This window comes from Ictalurus punctatus, chromosome 27, assembly GCF_001660625.3.
Source record: "Ictalurus punctatus breed USDA103 chromosome 27, Coco_2.0, whole genome shotgun sequence".
In the NCBI taxonomy this organism is placed as follows: domain Eukaryota; kingdom Metazoa; phylum Chordata; class Actinopteri; order Siluriformes; family Ictaluridae; genus Ictalurus; species Ictalurus punctatus.
This window is the reverse complement of record NC_030442.2, coordinates 16,169,862-16,189,078: the sequence shown is the minus strand read 5'-3', so window position 1 is coordinate 16,189,078 and position 19,217 is coordinate 16,169,862. Positions and strand designations below refer to the sequence as shown.

Genomic DNA, 19,217 nt, shown 5'->3' with positions numbered 1-19,217 from the left:
TTGTTGTTCATTTACACGAGAAGTTTGGTATCCAGGAAGAACCTTCGTATCGTACTCTTAACGTTGTGTGTAAATTTACGCATCAGAAGTTTAACTAATGTAAACCTCGACGACTGTTAAATCGTATCACTTGCATGAACTGAGGCACGTGGTATACGTTCCAGGTGACGGAGGAGACGTCGGACGTGCTGCAGAAGTTGGGTTACTCGTGCGATTGCCGAGGTCTGATCAACGTGAAGGGGAAAGGCGAACTCAAAACGTTTTTCGTCTGTACAGACTCCAATAAGCAGCAGGGAATGGGGCTCAGCTGAAAGTGCTGACCTTCTCACACATACACATCTGGATGGATAGGGTTTTCTTTCTTTCTTTTTTTCTTTATGCTGTTATACAAGTCTGAGAGGACTTCCAAATGTTAGAAGACTGGGCCAGAAGCCTAAAAAACCCTCACAAAGCCAGAAACTTTGAACAAATACACACTGGCCGAGAAGGAGCGATCCAACCCGATGCTGGAGCAGGGTTTTTTTTTTTCTCTTTCTTTGTTTTTTTCCCCCTAGTGTTCGGTGACTTTAAACTCGTCTGCTCCTGTTCTGATCCTTAAAAACTGTGGCGGGAACTAAACGAGCTCACAGAAGAGGAACTCCGGGCGTTTTGAACACTGCCGATTGTCACCGTATGTCTTTGTGTTAAATTCGACATTACTAACAAATGATGCGACCTGCACACTCCAACATGAAGAGGACGTTTTATTATTATTATTATTATTATTATTATTATTTCCTAGGACGTGATGTGAAGACTTCCTGCTGAATGACCTTTTTCCAAAAACTGTTTCCAATTTTCATATTTCTGTCATAGTCATGAAATGCTGGCCTAATCTAACAGGATTTTACGTCATTTTAGCTGTTCCATGATTAATTTAAGAAGACTAAGCAGATCTAAACATACAGCAACGCACCTGACTGCCATTATGACTCCTCCTATTTGAAGGCGTGGCCATGTCCTTGTTGCACTTCCTATTCCTGTTCGCTTCGAGCCGCATCTGCTTTTCTGACGTGCGTCGCGATGACGTTTTAAGGAAGGAAAAGTTGAACACGGTGTGGCCGTCTACGGATGAAGCGGATACGCTGAAAGTAACGTGGGTGCACTGTAACATTTAACTGAACTGAAACTAACATCTTCGCCATTTTAAACTTCAGTACAAGGTGTGTAAGTTAAACTTGCTGTACAGGATCAGTATGGAAATAAATAATTTTACACGTTTCAAGGGTAAAACCTGTGACGTTTCCTGTGACTTTACGCATTTATGCCTAAATAATATACCTGCTATTTTCCCCCACAAACAACAGGGAACACATGATGTATATCTGGAACAACTTGAGATGGCAGTGAAGTTCTAAAAAAAAAAAAAAAAAAAATCTCCAGCACTGGACCTGCCCAGATATAAATATATATATTTATAAAATCCACACATTTTATTAAGCAAAATATATATAAACATCAGACAAAATAAGCATCAGTACAGCAATGACCAATACAGTTACACTGTGATAGCAGAGACGGCGTCTGAGCCCATACACGCTCTGTCCAGCTGCTCCGCTCCCACTGTAAAATCGTGACAAACAAACATCAATATATATAATTTATATATTTTAAAAGCTGAGCTGCTTTGTTCATGCTGGGGGCGGAGCTCATTTCTGGGCCAGAAAAATGCAACCGCCCTAAATATAGGAATCACTGTTTAGATGATTATTACGGATCTAGAAATGGCGTCATACGTAATGAACATATTACACTGGATAAGTAGTGTTATCTTAAATATTGCCTGTGTGTGTGTTCGGTACTGTACCTGTAGTCAGGTGTGTGAATGTACCCTCTGCAGGTTCACTAGGCAGTGATATGCCCATGGCTTTCCTAATGCCATACACGCTGCTCACATCTCCAGGAGTCACCTGACTGGTCAGCTGAGCCAAGTTTTCAGTCACCTTCTCCGCTACACACACACACACACACAGATTGAACACTTGATGAACGTACAGAAGTGTTTTATAGGTAATAGGGAACAGAATAAACCATGAAGTGTGCGTGTGTAAGTAACTATCGTTTCTGCGCCGGGATTTGCGCGAGTGTGTACCTAGCTGTAACTCCTTCGCATTCGGTGCGAGCAGGCAGATCATATTAGGAGGCTGTTTGGCACTAAGTCTCTCTCTCTGAGCTTCGTGCAGATCCCTCAGCAAAACCGTCGTCTCGTCCAGCTTCTTCTGGAACTGTTCGGCTTCTGAGACACGGAGAAGGAGCAGAAGTGCGAGTTCGTCAGTCGGTATAGCAGTCCCGGCTTTCGCTTTAAAGTGAACGCTACGGAAGTCGTACACGATTATGGGTGGCTAGGAATGTTAAAGCGGGGCTAAAAGGAATCGTCGTGAGGCAGACTCGGCTGAGTTTTGTGTGGTCTGTGTTTTAACAAGTGCGCGCGCTCACCCTGCGAGTCGAAGCTTGCCGGTAGGAGGTCGAGGCCAGAATCCAGACTGATGACTGAATTGAGAACGGTCATGCTGTTCGCAGTCTTCAACTCTGACCCGACCACCTAAAGAGGGGAAGAGAGAAAAACACGGGCGTTTAGTGTAAAAATACATTATACGTAAGCAACCGGGACTTAAAAGTCTGCTGCGTCCATCTGAGAAACGCGACGTGCTGCTTCGATTTCCCTTGAATTCACTGGAAAATCCTTTCATTCCCACATACACTACTGCTCAAAAGTTTACACACCCCCATTCTTTATTTTTATTTTCCCCACATTTTAGAATAATTAATGATAAAGTCATCAGAACATCTGGAGTAACACAAACGGAACTACGGGAATTATGTTGTGATGAAAAATCCAAAATAAATCTAAATAATTGAGGATTTTAGCATCTTCAAAGTCGACGCCATTTCTGCCGAGAATTTCCTGAAATGTATTCTCGGCGTTTTCTCACCCGATTTCTTGAGGAATTTCCCCGAGATGTTTTTTTTTTTTTAAACGGTATTAAAGGAGTTCCCACCGACGCCGGACTCTTATCGGCTGCTTTTCAGAATATTTCTCTGAGTCGTCCGTTTAAAACGAGATTTTTTTGTAAATAAAATGTTACTTTTCTAACGAAAGAAACGAACACGTCGGCGCGATTATATTTCTGTCCACGACACCGATTTCACACGTTTAATCTCACACCTTCAGATCAAAAGCTTTTTAACATCGTGAGAAACGTTTCAGTCGGGTGTCCACGAACTTTTGACCGGTAGCGTGTACGCTTTATCACGCGGCGGCTCTTCGATCATCTACAAACGCGGCGCATCGAAGAAGGAAATGAACTAAAGTAAAAAGTCGAGGAAGACGTTTACTGAACGCTAGGGTTGCACGGTGCAAGATGTTACTCGGTCATTCCTGCCTTTATTACTCGATTCATTACGACACGGAGACTCGCACTGGCTTCACACGGACCGCTTCCCATCGAGGAAGACCTTACAGTCTAGAAATGAGCGTTTCAAACTTATCTCTGATTTGGAAAACTGTTTATTTTGATGCCATTTTTCACCCACAGCTTTTGTTTTGTGATGTCCTGTAAATACTCCTCGTCTGAACGTGTGTGTGTGTGGGAGAGTAGGCTGGCTTTGTTGACACAGCTGGTTTACGAGCGAGAGCGAGACAGAGACACCATACTGCGGTCCTGTCTGATTTTGCAGGCTTACTAAGGTAGGATGCTGACTCACTCCTGCAGTCTGTTTCTATACGTTCCCTCCACAGTAGAAAGTGCGTAACTATTTGTAGTCTGTCTGTAAAATAAGGGTTCGGGGGTAATACGTGTTTTTTTTTTTTTTTAAAAACACGTTTTCGGTTTTGTTAAGACCGTGACGTAAAATGTACGCCTCTGTTTACTTTCCCAATAGATGAGGGTTTGAGGGAACTTTCTCAGATACCCCCTACCTGCTTCTCTGACCTTCTAAAGGCCTTAGCATCCGAGTTACAGCTAGGAGTTATATAGTAGAAACAAGGACCTGCTACGACTTTGTCGAACTGATAATCGAATCTCGATTAGGGTTGTTATGGTGTCCGGTTTAGTCACGTATCAGACCGTTAGCTTGCCAATGACTTTTACAAAATAAGAATTCAAACACATTTCTGTCTATTACCGTCGACATATCTTTGTAAGAAAGACGGACCTTGAGGGAATTATGTACAGTTGAGGTCGTAAGTGTACGTACGCCTTGCAGGCTCTGCGAAAGGCTAGTTAATCAAGACTACGAAGGCGACTCGTATTGTATTTGCCTTCAAACGTTACTTCGCTGCACAGAGTGCTCCTTCAACTGCTTTTATACTTTTGGCACTGGGCGTCGTGTGATTCGAAACAAATGACAAAATCCTTCATGAGCACAAAAACGTTAACTGGCAACCGCACAATGCCAAAGCGTCTAGCCAACAATGCTGATTACGCCATTTTGACCACACACCCCCGTACGCCAGGATGGATCTGTCAAGCAAGAAATGATTCATCGTGTTCAGCTACCATGCACATTGTGATGGTACACATGCACCATCACATCTCTCCCTCTCTCTTAAACGCTTAGTTTTTCTTTGACTTGTTCCACTGCAATTTACATGACTGTTCAAATTAAAAAATAAAAGTTTAATACGAAATGTGCAATTCCTTTCATTTGCAAAAGACTCGCGCTTTTAAGTCTGTCACGTTTAGATCACATTTCCACACAAACGTGTACACGTTAATACTCTCAAAACGCATCATGCGACTGTTTAACCGTATCACTTCGTCAAAAGTTTGTGGACGCTCGACTGAAATGTTTCTCGTGACCTTTAAAAACCTTTTGATCTGAAGGTGTGCGATTAAACGCGTGAAGCCGACGCGTTCGTTTCTTTCGCTAGGAAACGAACATTTTATTTACAAAAAAAAATCGTTTTAAACCGGACGACTCGGAGAGAAATATTCGGAAAAGCGGCCGATGAGAGTCCGGCGTCGGTGTGAACTCCTTTTAATACTGTTTAAAAAGCATCTCGGGGAAATTCCTCAAGAAATCGGGTGAGAAAACACAGAATACATTTCAGGAAATTCTCGGCAAAAAGGGCGTCGACTTTTGAAGATGCTAAAATACTCAATTATTTAGATTTATTTTGGATTTTTTTTTTTTTAATCACAACATCATACCCGTAGTTCCGTTTGTGTTCCTCCAGAGTTTTGATGACTTCACTCTTTCCACATTTTAGAATAATAATAAAGAATGAGTGTTTAAACTTTTGACTGTCTGAATGTTAGATTTGGTAATGTCTGTCCTGTCCTGTTTTTGGGTAGGTATCAAGAATGTGGGTGTGTATTGGATTCCCCACCTTCGCTTTCCTGAGTATGGTGGTTAAATATAGTCAGAAATATAGCAGCTATGCTGAAAAGATCACATGACTGAAACAGGTCATGTAGGTGTGACTCAGGTTTAACGCCCTCTGGGAAATTTCCCACCACTCACATGAATAACCATAACCTTCAGACTTAAATTTAGCCAGTTATAAATAAACTGGAGTAGTAAAAAAAAAGGAAAAAAAAAAGTGTCAGGTTTTCCCCCTCTTTATATTGTTTATACCTCGACATCATCAGCAGCGTCTGACTTCTCTGCCGGCTCTTCCTCTTCTTGGCCAGTCTAAAGAAGACAGACGGATACGATCACTCTGAACCACTTGCGTTAACCAACACGTATGGAATATGGAAATATACTGCAATATCAGTGATAAATTACATCAAGTTACACATTCCTTTAGTAACTCGAAACTGAATGGAGCTTAACAGAAGTAACTGATTTGATGTAAAAAAAAATAAAATAAAAAAATAAATTCATAAATAAAACCTTTCAAATACGTGGACGGAAACATAGCTTCTCTCTCGGTGTTTCTGTAGGGATCGTGTACGAGCGGAAATGATCACGTGGTAAGTGTGAACTTTTATCCGCAGAACCTGCGTTCTAAGCTAGCTAGCTGAAGTACTCACTTTGAAAAAAGCTCAACATTTATTAAATCACTCACGGGGAACTTAAAACATTACAGCAGCATGAGAGTCAAAATATTTAATAATGTTAATAATGGCGGCTGTTGTGTAACGGAAAACTTCGTGAACGATGCACATGGATAACATTTCACGAAGAAATTATATAATAAACAGACCTGAGCTAGCTCGTTAGCGGGCCGCTTAGGGATGGCAAGGCGACGTGGGGGCGTTGCATGGATTTGTCCATCCTGCAGTTTTCAATGCGTGTTAGAGATGTTTCTTAGCCATGGATACTCATTTCTTAGGCATTATAACCTTCATTGAATCGTTCACATGTTCTGGGGTATTTTAAGTGAAACACTGGAACTTTTCCAGCCTGATCTTGGCAGAAAGAACTGTTCCGCTCACCCATATGGCATTTAATTAAAAAAAAAAAAACAACAAAAAAACCTTTCATCCTTACAGCCTTGGTCTCTTTCAGATGTCTGGAGTGCTCTCCGTTGGTCAGCGAGTCCAAGATATTATCCGCCAGTCTGCTCATATGCTCTTCTGACTTGGCCAGGAAATCTGTAATACTAATTTGCCACACACACACACGACATATGCACAAGTGCGAAATAACATTCCTAAGTGAGCGTGATGTGATGACTGTATGAATGGTGGCATTGACTGCGTAGGGGTTGGACTCGCAGACACTGTTCCACACACGCCTGAAGGCGCACTTTCAAGCATTTCCTATTACTTATTACATTATAAAATATGCCTAGACTAAAAAAAAAAAAAAAACGAATTTGCAAAGCATAATACGTACATCACATATACATTAACGAGCGCTGAGAATCATCAGCACAGGCGGTACATGTACAATTCAGATAATATAGATGATATTTTATAGCACATTTCACATATACACTGATTTCTAAACAGTGTATTCCTGTATTCAAATATGCACACGTTGTACACACACACCTCTCAGAACCCTGCAGGCTGGACTCGTCTCCGTAGCAGGAGTAGATCAGATCCGAGTCCTCTTTACTGACGCTCGCAAAGCTGGAGTCGTAAGTCGGAGCGTACGAGCTGAAAGGTCCGTAGTTCATGTACGTCACTGAAAGAAAGAAAGAAAGCAAGCGCGGCGAGACGGATGTGTTACACAGGATCACACAAGGGGCGGCGCGTCCTCCGTCGTTACTAATTAACTCCTGTTTATATCATGGCTCAGCTGAATTCTGGAATCTGATTGGTCGGAAGGTGTGGGTTCGTTTTATACGAGAGCACGGCTCAGACGGCGGTCTGATACCTTATCGTTCCCGTGTTTCTGTAGTAACAGGACTCGACACGGTCGATGTGGTGACGTCATTTACGCAACGTTTGCGGAAGGAGTCTCCAGTGTCGGCGCTGTGTAAAGTCTTCAGGGCAGGAGAGTTTATGGTGTACGGTTTCTCTCTGAAAGTGAGAGGACGGTGAGGGAGCTACTGGGTGTTCCGTATGGGGCTGGGTGATATCATCGATACATCATCCATATCGCGATAAATGTTTACACGATACACTTTTCTGAGATATCGTTGGTATGGTGATTTTTTTTTTTTTGAATAATTACAAAATTAAATAGTACTGATATCATGACTGCTGTTATATAAAACGATCCATGTCGAGGTGGTGTTAACGGTCTCGGAGCATCCCATGAGAAAAGAAAAGGTTTTTTTTTTTTTTTTAAAACTGAGTTCAGGGTGGAAAGGGAAGAGGCGTGGCACACGCGAGGAGGACCCGATTTTATGGAAAACTCTTCGGATCACGTCGGGAATGTGGCTCTTTATCCACCGATCCCACGGTTTGGCAGAGACACTGTTTTTCCGTAATTTTTTGACGTTATTGGACATCGGCAGCGTGCACTGTGCGCTTACAAATAAAGCTGCCCAAATTACTCAACTCCCAACTACTGGGTATTAATCACGAATCAAAGAGGAGGCAAACGCCATTTATCAACATATTAATGCTTAAAGCCTTGAGCACAGTGCATGAATAATAATAATAATAATAATAATAATAATAATGAGATTATTCACGTGTGTTGCACAAAGATGTTATTTTTACAGAATGCTGAACACATGGCATTTTCTAACTGTAGTTACGTCACAGATTTAGCATTTGAATACCTGCACTTTAATTCTTATTACTGTTTTTAAAACACTGCTCTGAAGAGAGAGAGAGAGAGAGAGAATGAGAATGAGACTTGGATAGACAGACCCAAAGTAAGAGAGACAGAATGAGACTTGGATAGAAAGAGAGACAGACATGACGAAAGATACAAAGTAAGAGAGACGATAGACAGAGAGAGAGAGAGAGAGGGACAGAGACAGGCAGAGAGATAGACAGACAAAGAAAGATAAAAAAAAGAGAGGGAGAAACACAGACAAAGAAAGATATATAAGACAGACAAAGAGAAAGAAAGAGACAGGCAGAGCGATGGGCAGACAAAGAAAAAGACAGAGAGCGATAGAAAGATACAAGGTAAGAGAGACAGATAGATAGAAAGACAGAGAGAAACACAGACAAAGAAATGGAGTGAGTATGTGTGTGTGTGAGAGTTACCTGGAGTGATTCTGTTTCTCTTGTCCTCCTTAAAACCCTGTAAAGTGTTTACTCCAGTCTGCAACCGACCTCCCATCATCCCCAGCTTCACTGCACAGTACCCAGGATCTGACACACACGTACGGTAATCACCCAGGACGCACAATATTGCATACATTTACATTAGCACTCAAAATTGACGATTAAAATGTCATTTCTGAAATGAATAGAATTGACGAATGACGTTTATATACAGTAGACCCCTCGGTCTGTTACCTCCAGCACTCGGATCAGCAGGGTTGACGATGCCCAGTGTGGTCGTACCGTCAGACTTCCTCCGCCCAAAGTCCTGCTACAAGTAAAACCAAACCAAAAAAAAAAACCGGATCAAATATTCAAGACCAACGAATCAAATCCGCGGGTTTATTATCTACAAGAACTAAAGTCACGGTCCGCAGAAAGACGGATTCGAGCGCCCCTGTTAAAGTACGACGTCAAAAACCTGGCCGCTGAAACGCAGACCTCACCTCACCTCGCACTGAAGGCTCCTGATGGACAATTTACCTCCGGACTCTTCTATAAGCTTTTTAATCTCTTCTAGATCTTTCTCTGCCTGGTTCACGCTCCTCTGAGCTTCCTCTTTGGATTCCTTACTGGAAGCAAACACAGACAAGGAAGGATCAGTACAACTTTCAGAGAACAAGTGTTAAATGCCTGAAATCTCTTCCTCATGGATGATGAAGTTTTATGGACTTGAAGGTGATGAAGTTTGAATTGTGATCAATGGTGCGTTTATAGTGTCGCAAACAATCAAGAGTTCGTTTCTCACGACAATTAATAATTGCATGCAAATAGAGACAGAGAGAGAGACCCAGAATCGACAGTGAGCACAGAGAATACAGATAGAACGACAGAAAGAAACAGAGAGTCATAAACAGACAGACAGAAAGCGTATAAGAGTCAGAAGAGTAAGACAAATATTTTTAAAACAGAGAGATACAAAGAGAGAGAAAAAGATAGAAAAACAGCCAGGGTTTGTGTGTGAGAGGGAGAGAGAGAGACACAGACAAACAGAAACAGACAAGAGTTAGACAGGGATCAGGGAGAAAGAGAGAGACAGAAAGAAAGAAAGAGGCAGAGACAGAAAGAAAGAAGAGAGAGAGAGACATAGACAGACAACTGACAGGAAGTAACAGAGACAAACAAATAGACCGACAAAAAAGAGAGAGAGAGAGAGGAAGAGAGAAAGAGACAGTATAAACAGAGAGACAGAAAGAGACCGGGAGAAAGAAACACACGGAGTTAAACAAGGATCAGGGAGAAAGAAAGAGAAAGAGGCAGAGACAGACAGAAAAAGAGTGCGAGAGAGACGAAGAGAGAGGCATACAGAAAGACAGACAACCGACAGGAAGTAAAAGAGACAAACATAAATAGACAGACACCAAATAGAGAGATAGAGAGAGAGACAAGGGGGGGATACAAACAGCTATAAAGAAAGAGACAGACAGAAAGTGACCAAGAGAGAGACAGAGAAAGACACAAAAAAGAGAGAAAGAGAGTTGTTTTAAAGTCGGAGGAACGGGAAACTGACACTCCTGACCTACAGAAATGTTTTTGGGCTAGTCCTGTCCCGCTCTCGCGCTTCACCATATGTGTTTCTTCACGTCATTTTTTTCATCTTCCAATATTTATTTTAATGCTTCTCTGGGACAAACACAACAGGCCCATCGGCGGTTATTTTTGTCCTGAGGATCGTGTGATTACGACCTGCTTTATTATTGGTCGGTCAACATTTTAAGACATTTAAAAAAAAAAAAAAAAAACCACAACAAAAATGTATATTAATCTTTTAAAAATGAAAATAACCCAGTGTTGCAGAGCATGAGCTGAGGCCTGAGTGAGCTGATGAGAGGTATCAGGATGGTACCTGGGTGTGTCTCGGTGTGCCACTCTGGGTGACTGCGAGTTGTCACTGGTATCCATGGGAGACGACCTGTCTTTGGGGTCACTGGATGACCCCTGTTCCTCTCTGTCATCTGATCCTCCTGGCTTCAAGTCTGTCATAAACTCAATGCTCTGCTTCAGACTCGCAAGCCTTTCCTACACACACACACACACACACTCACTAATGCCATCTTTTGCTAAAATGTGCATCAAAATATCCATGTATTTGTAAATGACTTAAGTTTATCCTAATCTTTGCTCCAGTCTTACTGCAACGACGTACACCACTGCCCCCTAGTGTCCACAGTGCACAACAACATGCAGGTGTCTGAACATGTCAACTCACAGGGTTCAAGATCTTCATTCCAGAGTGGAGAAGCTTCTTCGCAGCCTTGTAGTAAATTGTATCCGGCTTGTTGTAAATCATGGCGTTCTCGCACATAATCTTGAAATCTATCTGTTTTAAAAAAATGATTAAAAAATTCATAAATAAAGCCATCGTGAGGTCGTAAGATCGCCGAGAGCGTCATATCATGACGGAACGTGATTAAACGATAAGAATGAGCGCAGACGCGATACCTTCAGCTCGTCCAGGGACTGGTAGCACTCTCTCTTCACCTTCTCCTTCATGGTGCTGAAATCCATGGGCCTCTTGATGATCAGAGAGTAGCCAGGGGCGATCAGGTCCGTCACAGGGAACGAGAAGAACGCGTTCGGGTCTTTTCTAAATAAATAAATAAATATAAAGAGAGCACACATTACGAGTAATGCTTGACAAATGAATATAAGCACTCGGACGTTTACTTTTCACTGTGTACTGCGGGAATATGACAGAACCGCGAATCGAACGGTTTTAGTTAGGAACGATCTCCGTTTGCGGCGCCCGTTTCATCTCGGCTGAGTATCGCATCAGAGCTTGCTAGTTAACTAATATCCCTAATTTATAGGTCATGTTCTTACTGAGGACTTGCGTATAATGGACACGTTTAGCTAGCTAAAAAAATTAGTTTGGGCAGCACCTCGGCTTTAAGTGACCCGACGTCCTCGATGCCGTGATTGTAAAACGTCACGTCTCGAACGTGCCCACAAACAACGAAGTTCTAAGCCTCAAGAGACTCGTACGCCTTAATTCCTCTCTAGCATAATCAGTCAGAGTTATTATTATTTTTATTAAAAATCCTTTTTATTCATAGTATTCCAAAACATGGACAATTTGTCATTTTTAATGCAAGCAGATACATGCTATTTTACTATGTGGGCGGGGCTTAACAGCGCTTTACTCTTATTCGGCTAGTGAGCTTCGTGACGGATGTGATTGTGAAACGTCACGTCTCGAACGTGCCCACAAACAATGAAGTTCTACGCGTCAAGAGCCTCGTACGCCTTAAATTTCCCTCCAGTATAATCGCTCGGAGTCACACCATTACAAAAGGTTCGCTTAGACGAATCGCCCTGCTAAACAAAATCGAGTCGTCATAGATTCTTCAATCGGAATATGACAGCGTACCATAGCAACCAGGCTTCACGTGTGTGTCTCATTTTGTTTACAAACACTAAAGGGATTTATACGGAGATACTGAAGTCAACATGTGGGCTTCGTCTCCGTGCGACTCTCAAAATCTTCGTACAGGATTTCAGGGAGTGTTTTTGTGATATTGCTCGGACTCGCTGCGGCTTTTGTCGTAATTCGGATCGGCGAAATTGTTTCACATGCTCTTTCGCAGTGATGCTTTTCAGACCCTTTAGCTGTACTCGTGTTCAAAGCGCGTGAAATGAATAAATTGTCTGTACCTCTGTAACTGCCTGATCAGCTGACTCAGTGCTTCCTGTAGTGGAGTCTGCTCTTTTTCTATTTGGGACAACAACAACAAAACACCACAATTATTAAACACACGGCAGTTTTAAACAGAGCCGAAATGTCACATAAGGAGGTTTTATTTATTTATTTATTTAAATCTATCAACGAGTTTGCTTTTTAAGCACTCGCCTTATTTTAGTGATAGAGCGATTTATTTAATACTACATGATGTGCGTGATTCCAGTAACAAAATACACACAACGCCGACGACAGTCAGAAATGTGGAAAGTGTTGCAGCCGGATCATGTAAATAACAGCAACCAATCAGGCGAGGATAAATTAAAAACGTATGTTTTTAAATATCTCCTGATTCCCCCGGGGGGAAAAACAAACAAAACGTGTTTGTATCCGCGTTCATGTTAAGAACGATACCTTCCGGTTTAGCCAGTAAAGGAGTGAGGGGTTTATCCTGCGATACGTCCGACCGGGCCGGAGTTCTGCTCTGCTCGTCCCAGTCCAGATCCGCCGATTCGAGACCTTTCCTCTTCTTCGTCATCTAGAATCACACACAACGTAAAGCTTTTACACACCGCGCACAAACTGTGTTCTGCAAAACATTCACACGGACTGCGTGTTATCAATCACCTTTCGTTTCCTGTCCTCGCCAGGCGAACCTGGAGGGCTCTCTTTGTCCTTTTCGTCCTTCTTTTTCTTCTTCTTCTTCTTGTCCTTGTGTTTGTCAGAATCTACCTGGTTGTCGCGGACGGGTTCGAGGCTGGCGCTTCCAGTGGTGACCTCATTACCCGCCACCTTCAGAACGAGCTTCAGCGGCCTGTCTGCGCATTCTGACGCACAAACACGGTGTAAATATGAATCATACACATGACATTTAAATACACGCCTGTGTTCGTATTTAAGTCCATCCTAAATCTGTGATCTGTTGGATTACCATTCCCCTAACCCTAGTGAGCTGTCCATCCAACTCTCACTATCCAATGAGAGTAAAGCGCTCTTAAGCCCCTCCCACGTGTGAGATTTGTGTCTTCTGTATGTAAGTGGGTTTAAACGTTAACCGACCTTTCTAAATCATAAAGTTTATACCTTACATAAGGAATAACGAATGCCGAAAAGATGAGAATGCAACTAGGAGCGTGTCCACGGTGACGGCGTGCGTAACTACGCAACGATGTTCTATCCCGTTACGTTACGTGACAGTATGTCCGAGGAATTGCGTACTCTTTTGCCACACACTCCGAAGTATGTCGTTTTTCCTCACAAATAGAGTATGTACTTTTACTGTGTGGTACACGTCTGCAAACTGGGACGCGGAAAACGGTTAGGATGGCGTAACGACGCGGCTAGTTCCTGTTCTCGCTTACGTTATAGCAGCTATAAACACTAGCTCCTTCACCAGCCGCTCTTTTATTTCCTCACTCTCTCTCGAACTTAATAAGACACACATCTTGTCGTGTTATAGAGACAAACCAGAAGAGCAGAAGAAGACTCCTCTGTCCTGAAGCTTTCCCTCTGACACTCCTTAAATAAACGTCTCCTTTACAGAAAACTCGACCATATGTATAGATTTTTTTTTTCCTCCATCCGCTGTACAAGCTCCTGTGAACGAGCTGTTCCTATAGAAACAAGCTGACATGCTACTATGGAAACAATAACTCGCGCATTAATATTATAAACCTGTGATTTGAATTACAGCCGGAACTACTGTCAGAGCTTCGGTTAGAGACGCTTTTGACCAATCAGAATCGAGAAGCTAAGCTAGTACAAAACAGCGTGCGGTCGGTCATTCATTATCCCGCTAGCCAACAAGCTAACGCGACTCAAAAGTGGCTAGCTAAGTTAGCCGTCCGTTAGAGCAGCTATGCAGTTAATGAAAGTATAAAACATTTTAAAACCACATCTTACCGTCGTATGTGTGCTTTTCTGATTTGTGCTTTTTATGCTTTTTGCCCATAATTTATTGTGCACCTAAATGTCCAAGCAGGTCGGTGTTTGACCAGTCTGTTCTCTCTTTGTGTTGTGTGTGTGTGCCTGTGTATCTGTATCTGTGTGTGTTACAGTGCTGCTCAGTCTAAACAGCGCCATCTTGTGGTCGGCGGTAAGAACTGAAGTCAGTTCAGTTCAACTCGAAACTCGACGCCATTTTAGCCCTGTTAAAAAAATAAGCATATATATATATATATATATAAAATGTTCTAACATTGTATTTAAGAAGACACACATTTTTTTAAAGCTTTTAAAGTTATCCCTTAACCCATCTCAGTGAACAATATTTCATTTATCACACGATTTCTTTGCTGGCAAAGATACACTCGCAAGCGACGATCTGTGGGGTCCAAGCACTTTTATTCAGATTTATAGCATCATGCTGCTCTCTTGCTTTATAACACATCACGGTTGGATGCTCGGTCTGATTGATCAGATTTAGAAGGAGTGCATTCCATGCTGGAAAAAAAAACAAAAAACCAACCCTAATAGAATTTGTAATGGTTTTAATAGTTATAATGGGAATTGTATTGGTTTTAATGGAAACTGTAATGGTCCTCGTGGGTCTCTACTGGTAATCTGTCAGCTTCTATTGGAAGTATGTTATGTCTAGTGGATATCATTAAGGACCTATGTCTTTAATACTTCCTACTAAGTAATGGAAACCATTTGATAATGGTTTTAATGGTTAACAGCTGATGGTTTATTATGTTATTTGTAGTGGAAACCATTAGAATATCTGTGGGTTATTTAAGAGAATTCATTGCTTTTCAGTGTTGAAAAGAGAAACAGTGAATCGACGTTGATTTTTGGTCAGCTTCATTTCCCGTGTGGCTTAGATTTAATGTGAATCCATCCGTCCCCTCATTCAACACGACACTAATGAATTGGTTTCATTTCTTTGAAATTTAGTGAGCATATTCATATCCTCCACAGAGGATGAATCCTGTTAATTTTCTGACCGCAGAACCCTTCCATCTAGTTAAACAAATATTGATTTAAAAAAAAAAAATTTCCATCTTGATCTTGATTTTCATCATTGAAATAACTTTAGGTCAGGGTGCGAACCTGATGAAAAATCAGTGTTAAATTTCAAATTTCAACATTGATTCAATGATAGTTTGGTTGATGCATTAACACTGATTCAGTGTTGACTTGGTGTTGGCCTGCTATCTGGGTATAGTTTCCATAGTAACACCTCACACACAGGGACTTGTGTGGTGGAAGTTAACATAATCTAAAACTGATTAAAAAACATATTTTGAAAACTGTGTTGTTGTTCAACAAAGTAAAACGTATAATCGTTGATGTACAATCATTGATTCAGGTGACATTTATTTGACATTTATGGAAGGAGTGTCGGTTCCCAGCATGGGAAATTCTTAAGGACAGAGGAGTTTATGATTTCCGTTATCTTGGTAAAATGACAAGCCTCGCTTTGGCATTTTGAGAGAGAGAGAGAGAGAGAGAGAGAGAGAGAGAGAAAATGACCTTTTATCACGGCTATAACATAGGTGAGAACAGGAGAATAGGCGAGACATTTGTCTCTCGGGACTTCCATAACATTAAATCTAAATGTAAACAGTTAACTTAAACATATCATTAGTAATCACTGGAAAATTGCTGTGGTATAAGTAGAATAAAACACTCCAGACTGCACTGTTATACGAAAATAGTCCACTTCGGGGGTAGTAGCACTGCCGCATCACAACCCCTTAGTGTGCATTATTTTCATAATAAGAGCACAGTTTGTTTTGTGTTATTCCTTACTTATTGTATGTGTAAGTAAGCTTCGAATCAAATTTCAATCCAATTCAATTTCATTTGTATAGCACTTTTACAGTGTATGCTGATATTTGTGTATGCTACTCACTTAGACTCTTATGTCTTATGTAATTAACTAACTCATTTTATATGTTTACAAATGAGGCTAGCTAAATCACATTTAGTTATACTGTACGTCCCTGTATATGAATGATGACGATAAAGTTAAATTGAATTGAAATGGCATTGTCCCAAAGCAGATGTAGATTTATAGTTTGATCCCAAGAGAGCAAGTGAGAGGCAATGGTGGCAAGGGGGGAAAAAACTCCCTGAAATGGCATGAGTGAGAAACCTTGAGAGGAACAAGAGTCCAAAGGGAACCCGAGTGCTTCTAAGGGACACCAGAAAGTGAATCATTACTACTAAACAACTGTATGATATGAAGTCAGACAGTACCGAGCGCATTGAAAGCATTTTCAATGCTATAAAATCAGAGTATTTTATGATCACAGCAATGTTCTTTTATGATTCAATGATGAAAATTGACAACCGTCCACCCCAAGAGGGCGCTGTTCAAAATGAGATGCACCACATAGACGATGTACTTTGCCATGATGTGTTGATACACTATGAATAATTTACTTCCAACTTTTCAGAGCAACTTCATCAATATCAAAATATCACTGAACTAAAGAAAAAGGGGAAAAGGAGTCCTTACTTTTCTTCTTCTCGTGATCTTCTGGAAATGTGGATGATGCAACTTCCTGTTAGAACATGTGACCTGTGGAATATTTCAAATATTTCATAGGATTGAATGATATTTTTTGGACACTGAAGTGTAGATTCTCCATAAACTATAATGTACGACTTGTAGAAAAGGATGTTTCAAGCATGAGTTATATGGATTCGCATAAAAACGAAAAAAGTACCATGGTTTTTGAAGTATGATTGATTGTTAATGATTACATAATTAATGATTATAAGTGTAAATTACTTTGCAGAAAAGCTGCAAAAGTGCTGTAGAGTCAGTAGTTCATTACTATTCTGGTGTAAATACAGTATTATTTAACACCATAAAGTAATCTTATACTATCTATAGTATAAACTTATAGTTAAGTATTAAAAAGGTAACTGTTGTCATACATTTGTACATTTTTAAAGGAGAAATTTTACATCATTGGACCTCCATAAATTTTAGTTATGCTCTGCTCTGGAGGGCAGTGTTGCCTTATTTTCTAATTAATTAATTCATTTATTTATTTATGTATTTATTTATTTATTTTTACATCTCCTTTATTGGTTTCCAGTATATTCTGGTGATTAATCATTTTTATTATCACTGTAATGTACTTTTATTAGATGTAGCCAAATCTTTAGATTCTGTATAATATCATAATGTGATAATAAAGGAATCCAAAATAGAGTATATTGAATATATAGTATTGCCATTCAGTAATAATGCATTTTTCTCTGCTTGATTTTTTTTTTTAAACAATTAAACTAATAAAAAGAAAGTTATACTAACTGAACCTACCTCACAAAACTTGTCTTAAAAGTGGCATGAGCTAATAGAGCGTGTATTTATAAGTGGATATGTCTTTAAAGATGGCAGACTTCGCCTGATTTCTAGGTCATGGGCTGTGCAGTGGGTGTGGCCAAAGTTACCAAAGGCAGCGCAGGCTTGCAAAATTTTAAATATTTATTAAAGCTTGTGGAAACCAGCAGGCCAGAAAAATCCATCAGTCCAAATGTGAAATTAGTGGAATAATAATAATAATAATAATAATAATAATAATAATAATAATAATAATAATAATAATAATAATAATAATAATAAAAAAAGATTCCAATATATAAAAAAGGACAAAAATAAAAAATAAAAAATAACCTAATTGGATCCCAGGAATTACAGAACTAAAGAAAAAGGGGAAAAGGAGTCCTTACTTTTCTTCTTCTCGTGATCTTCTGGAAATGTGTTTGCCGCAACTTCCTGTTAGAACATGTGACCTGTGGACTATTTCAAATATTTCATAGGCTTGAATGATATTTTGGGAGAATAAAGTGTAGATTTTCCATAGACTAAAAAATAATTCCAATACATAAAAAAGACATATAATCTTATCTTATATACATATATAAAAATAAATAAATAAATAAATAAATAACCAAATTGGTATCCCAGGAATTATAGAACTAAAGAAAAAGAGGAAATGTAAAATAATGTAAACCCCCATAATATTACAAAATTATTTGACAAACTTTCTCAAAATAAGAACAATGTTCACATCATACAAAACACCTGTAGCCTCTCAAATAAAGCAGAAGACACTTTCTTCACGGCACCAATGAGAGAAAGAAAAAAACGACCCAGATTTACACACACACCGTCACAGGCTGAAGGACGTAGGATCGTGGAATCAACCGATTCGAGTTTGGGGATGTACAAAAAAAAAACAAAACCCATCACTATTATGTTACTATGATATAATACAGAATGTGGACTACTTGGATGTGTAGTTTTTTTCTTCTCTTGTTTATAAGAGCTTTTAAGTCATTGTTGTTGAACGACTGATACCTGTGTCCCTGGCTGAAGGATGTAGGATGGAGCAATCAAGGAGGCATCGATTTTTAGGATGTTAATAATGAGCTGTTTTACATCATGTGTACTACAGTGGAACGTAGTGTTATACCTGTTATCTCTGGCATTTCATTCATCACAAGTCCTGTTAATAAATACACAGGTCTTAGTTTTGGCTCGCTGAGCCGTGATTTATTTCACACTCCCTCGCACACGTATTCGCAGCAGTGTGCAGTGTGTTGCTGAAAGCCTGTTACGCAAATACACTCCAGATGTGCTGTTTTATAACACATCATCAGTGATAATTAAGCACAGATTCCGATTTTCCCCAGAAGATGTTTGATGCTGAGTGTCAGTGATCATCCTTGGCCAACTTTAAAGAGGATGAGGTTTCTCCTTTTCTCTTGGATCACTGGTTAGAAAATGCTCTGGGCTGTAAATGTATAGTATTCTAAATCTCGTATAAAGTACAAAGACTTAAGTTAAATGCAGGCATGCTGGTGCACGTTCGTGCGTGTGTGTGTGTGTGTGTGTGTGTGTGTGTGTG

The 19,217-nt window shown here is 40.3% G+C and overlaps 2 protein-coding genes across 5 annotated transcripts in view; one reads left to right on the top strand and one right to left on the bottom strand.

Moving 5' to 3' along the window:
* Positions 1 to 1,260, top strand: part of adcy7 (adenylate cyclase 7) — a 73,362-nt gene extending 72,102 nt beyond the window's left edge. For both annotated transcript variants that reach the window (XM_017458477.3, XM_017458476.3), the window contains one exon: positions 165 to 1,260. In XM_017458477.3, coding sequence (XP_017313966.1) covers positions 165 to 311 — 147 coding nt within the window. In that variant the 3' untranslated portion in view covers positions 312 to 1,260. The remainder of the gene's footprint in view (positions 1 to 164) is intronic.
* A 189-nt stretch (positions 1,261 to 1,449) lies between these two features.
* Positions 1,450 to 14,403, bottom strand: brd7 (bromodomain containing 7). Of its 3 annotated transcripts, none has more exons than XM_017458478.3 (17): positions 14,248 to 14,403; positions 12,973 to 13,172; positions 12,760 to 12,883; positions 12,321 to 12,378; positions 11,109 to 11,253; positions 10,876 to 10,986; positions 10,513 to 10,685; positions 9,118 to 9,238; positions 8,862 to 8,937; positions 8,607 to 8,714; positions 6,987 to 7,122; positions 6,481 to 6,592; positions 5,620 to 5,676; positions 2,476 to 2,581; positions 2,132 to 2,275; positions 1,847 to 1,990; positions 1,450 to 1,602 (listed from the first exon to the last, which is right to left on the bottom strand). In XM_017458478.3, exons 1-17 carry the CDS (start codon positions 14,294 to 14,296, stop codon positions 1,538 to 1,540), a joined length of 1,929 nt encoding a protein of 642 aa, XP_017313967.1. In that variant the 5' UTR covers positions 14,297 to 14,403; the 3' UTR covers positions 1,450 to 1,537. The 3 variants fall into 3 exon arrangements, with proteins under 3 accessions (XP_017313967.1, XP_053532605.1, XP_053532606.1); XM_053676630.1 differs by having other exon boundaries at positions 8,862 to 8,934; XM_053676631.1 differs by lacking the exons at positions 1,450 to 1,602; positions 1,847 to 1,990; positions 2,132 to 2,275; positions 2,476 to 2,581; positions 5,620 to 5,676 and adding an exon at positions 5,716 to 6,265.
* Between the last annotated feature and the right edge of the window lie 4,814 nt (positions 14,404 to 19,217).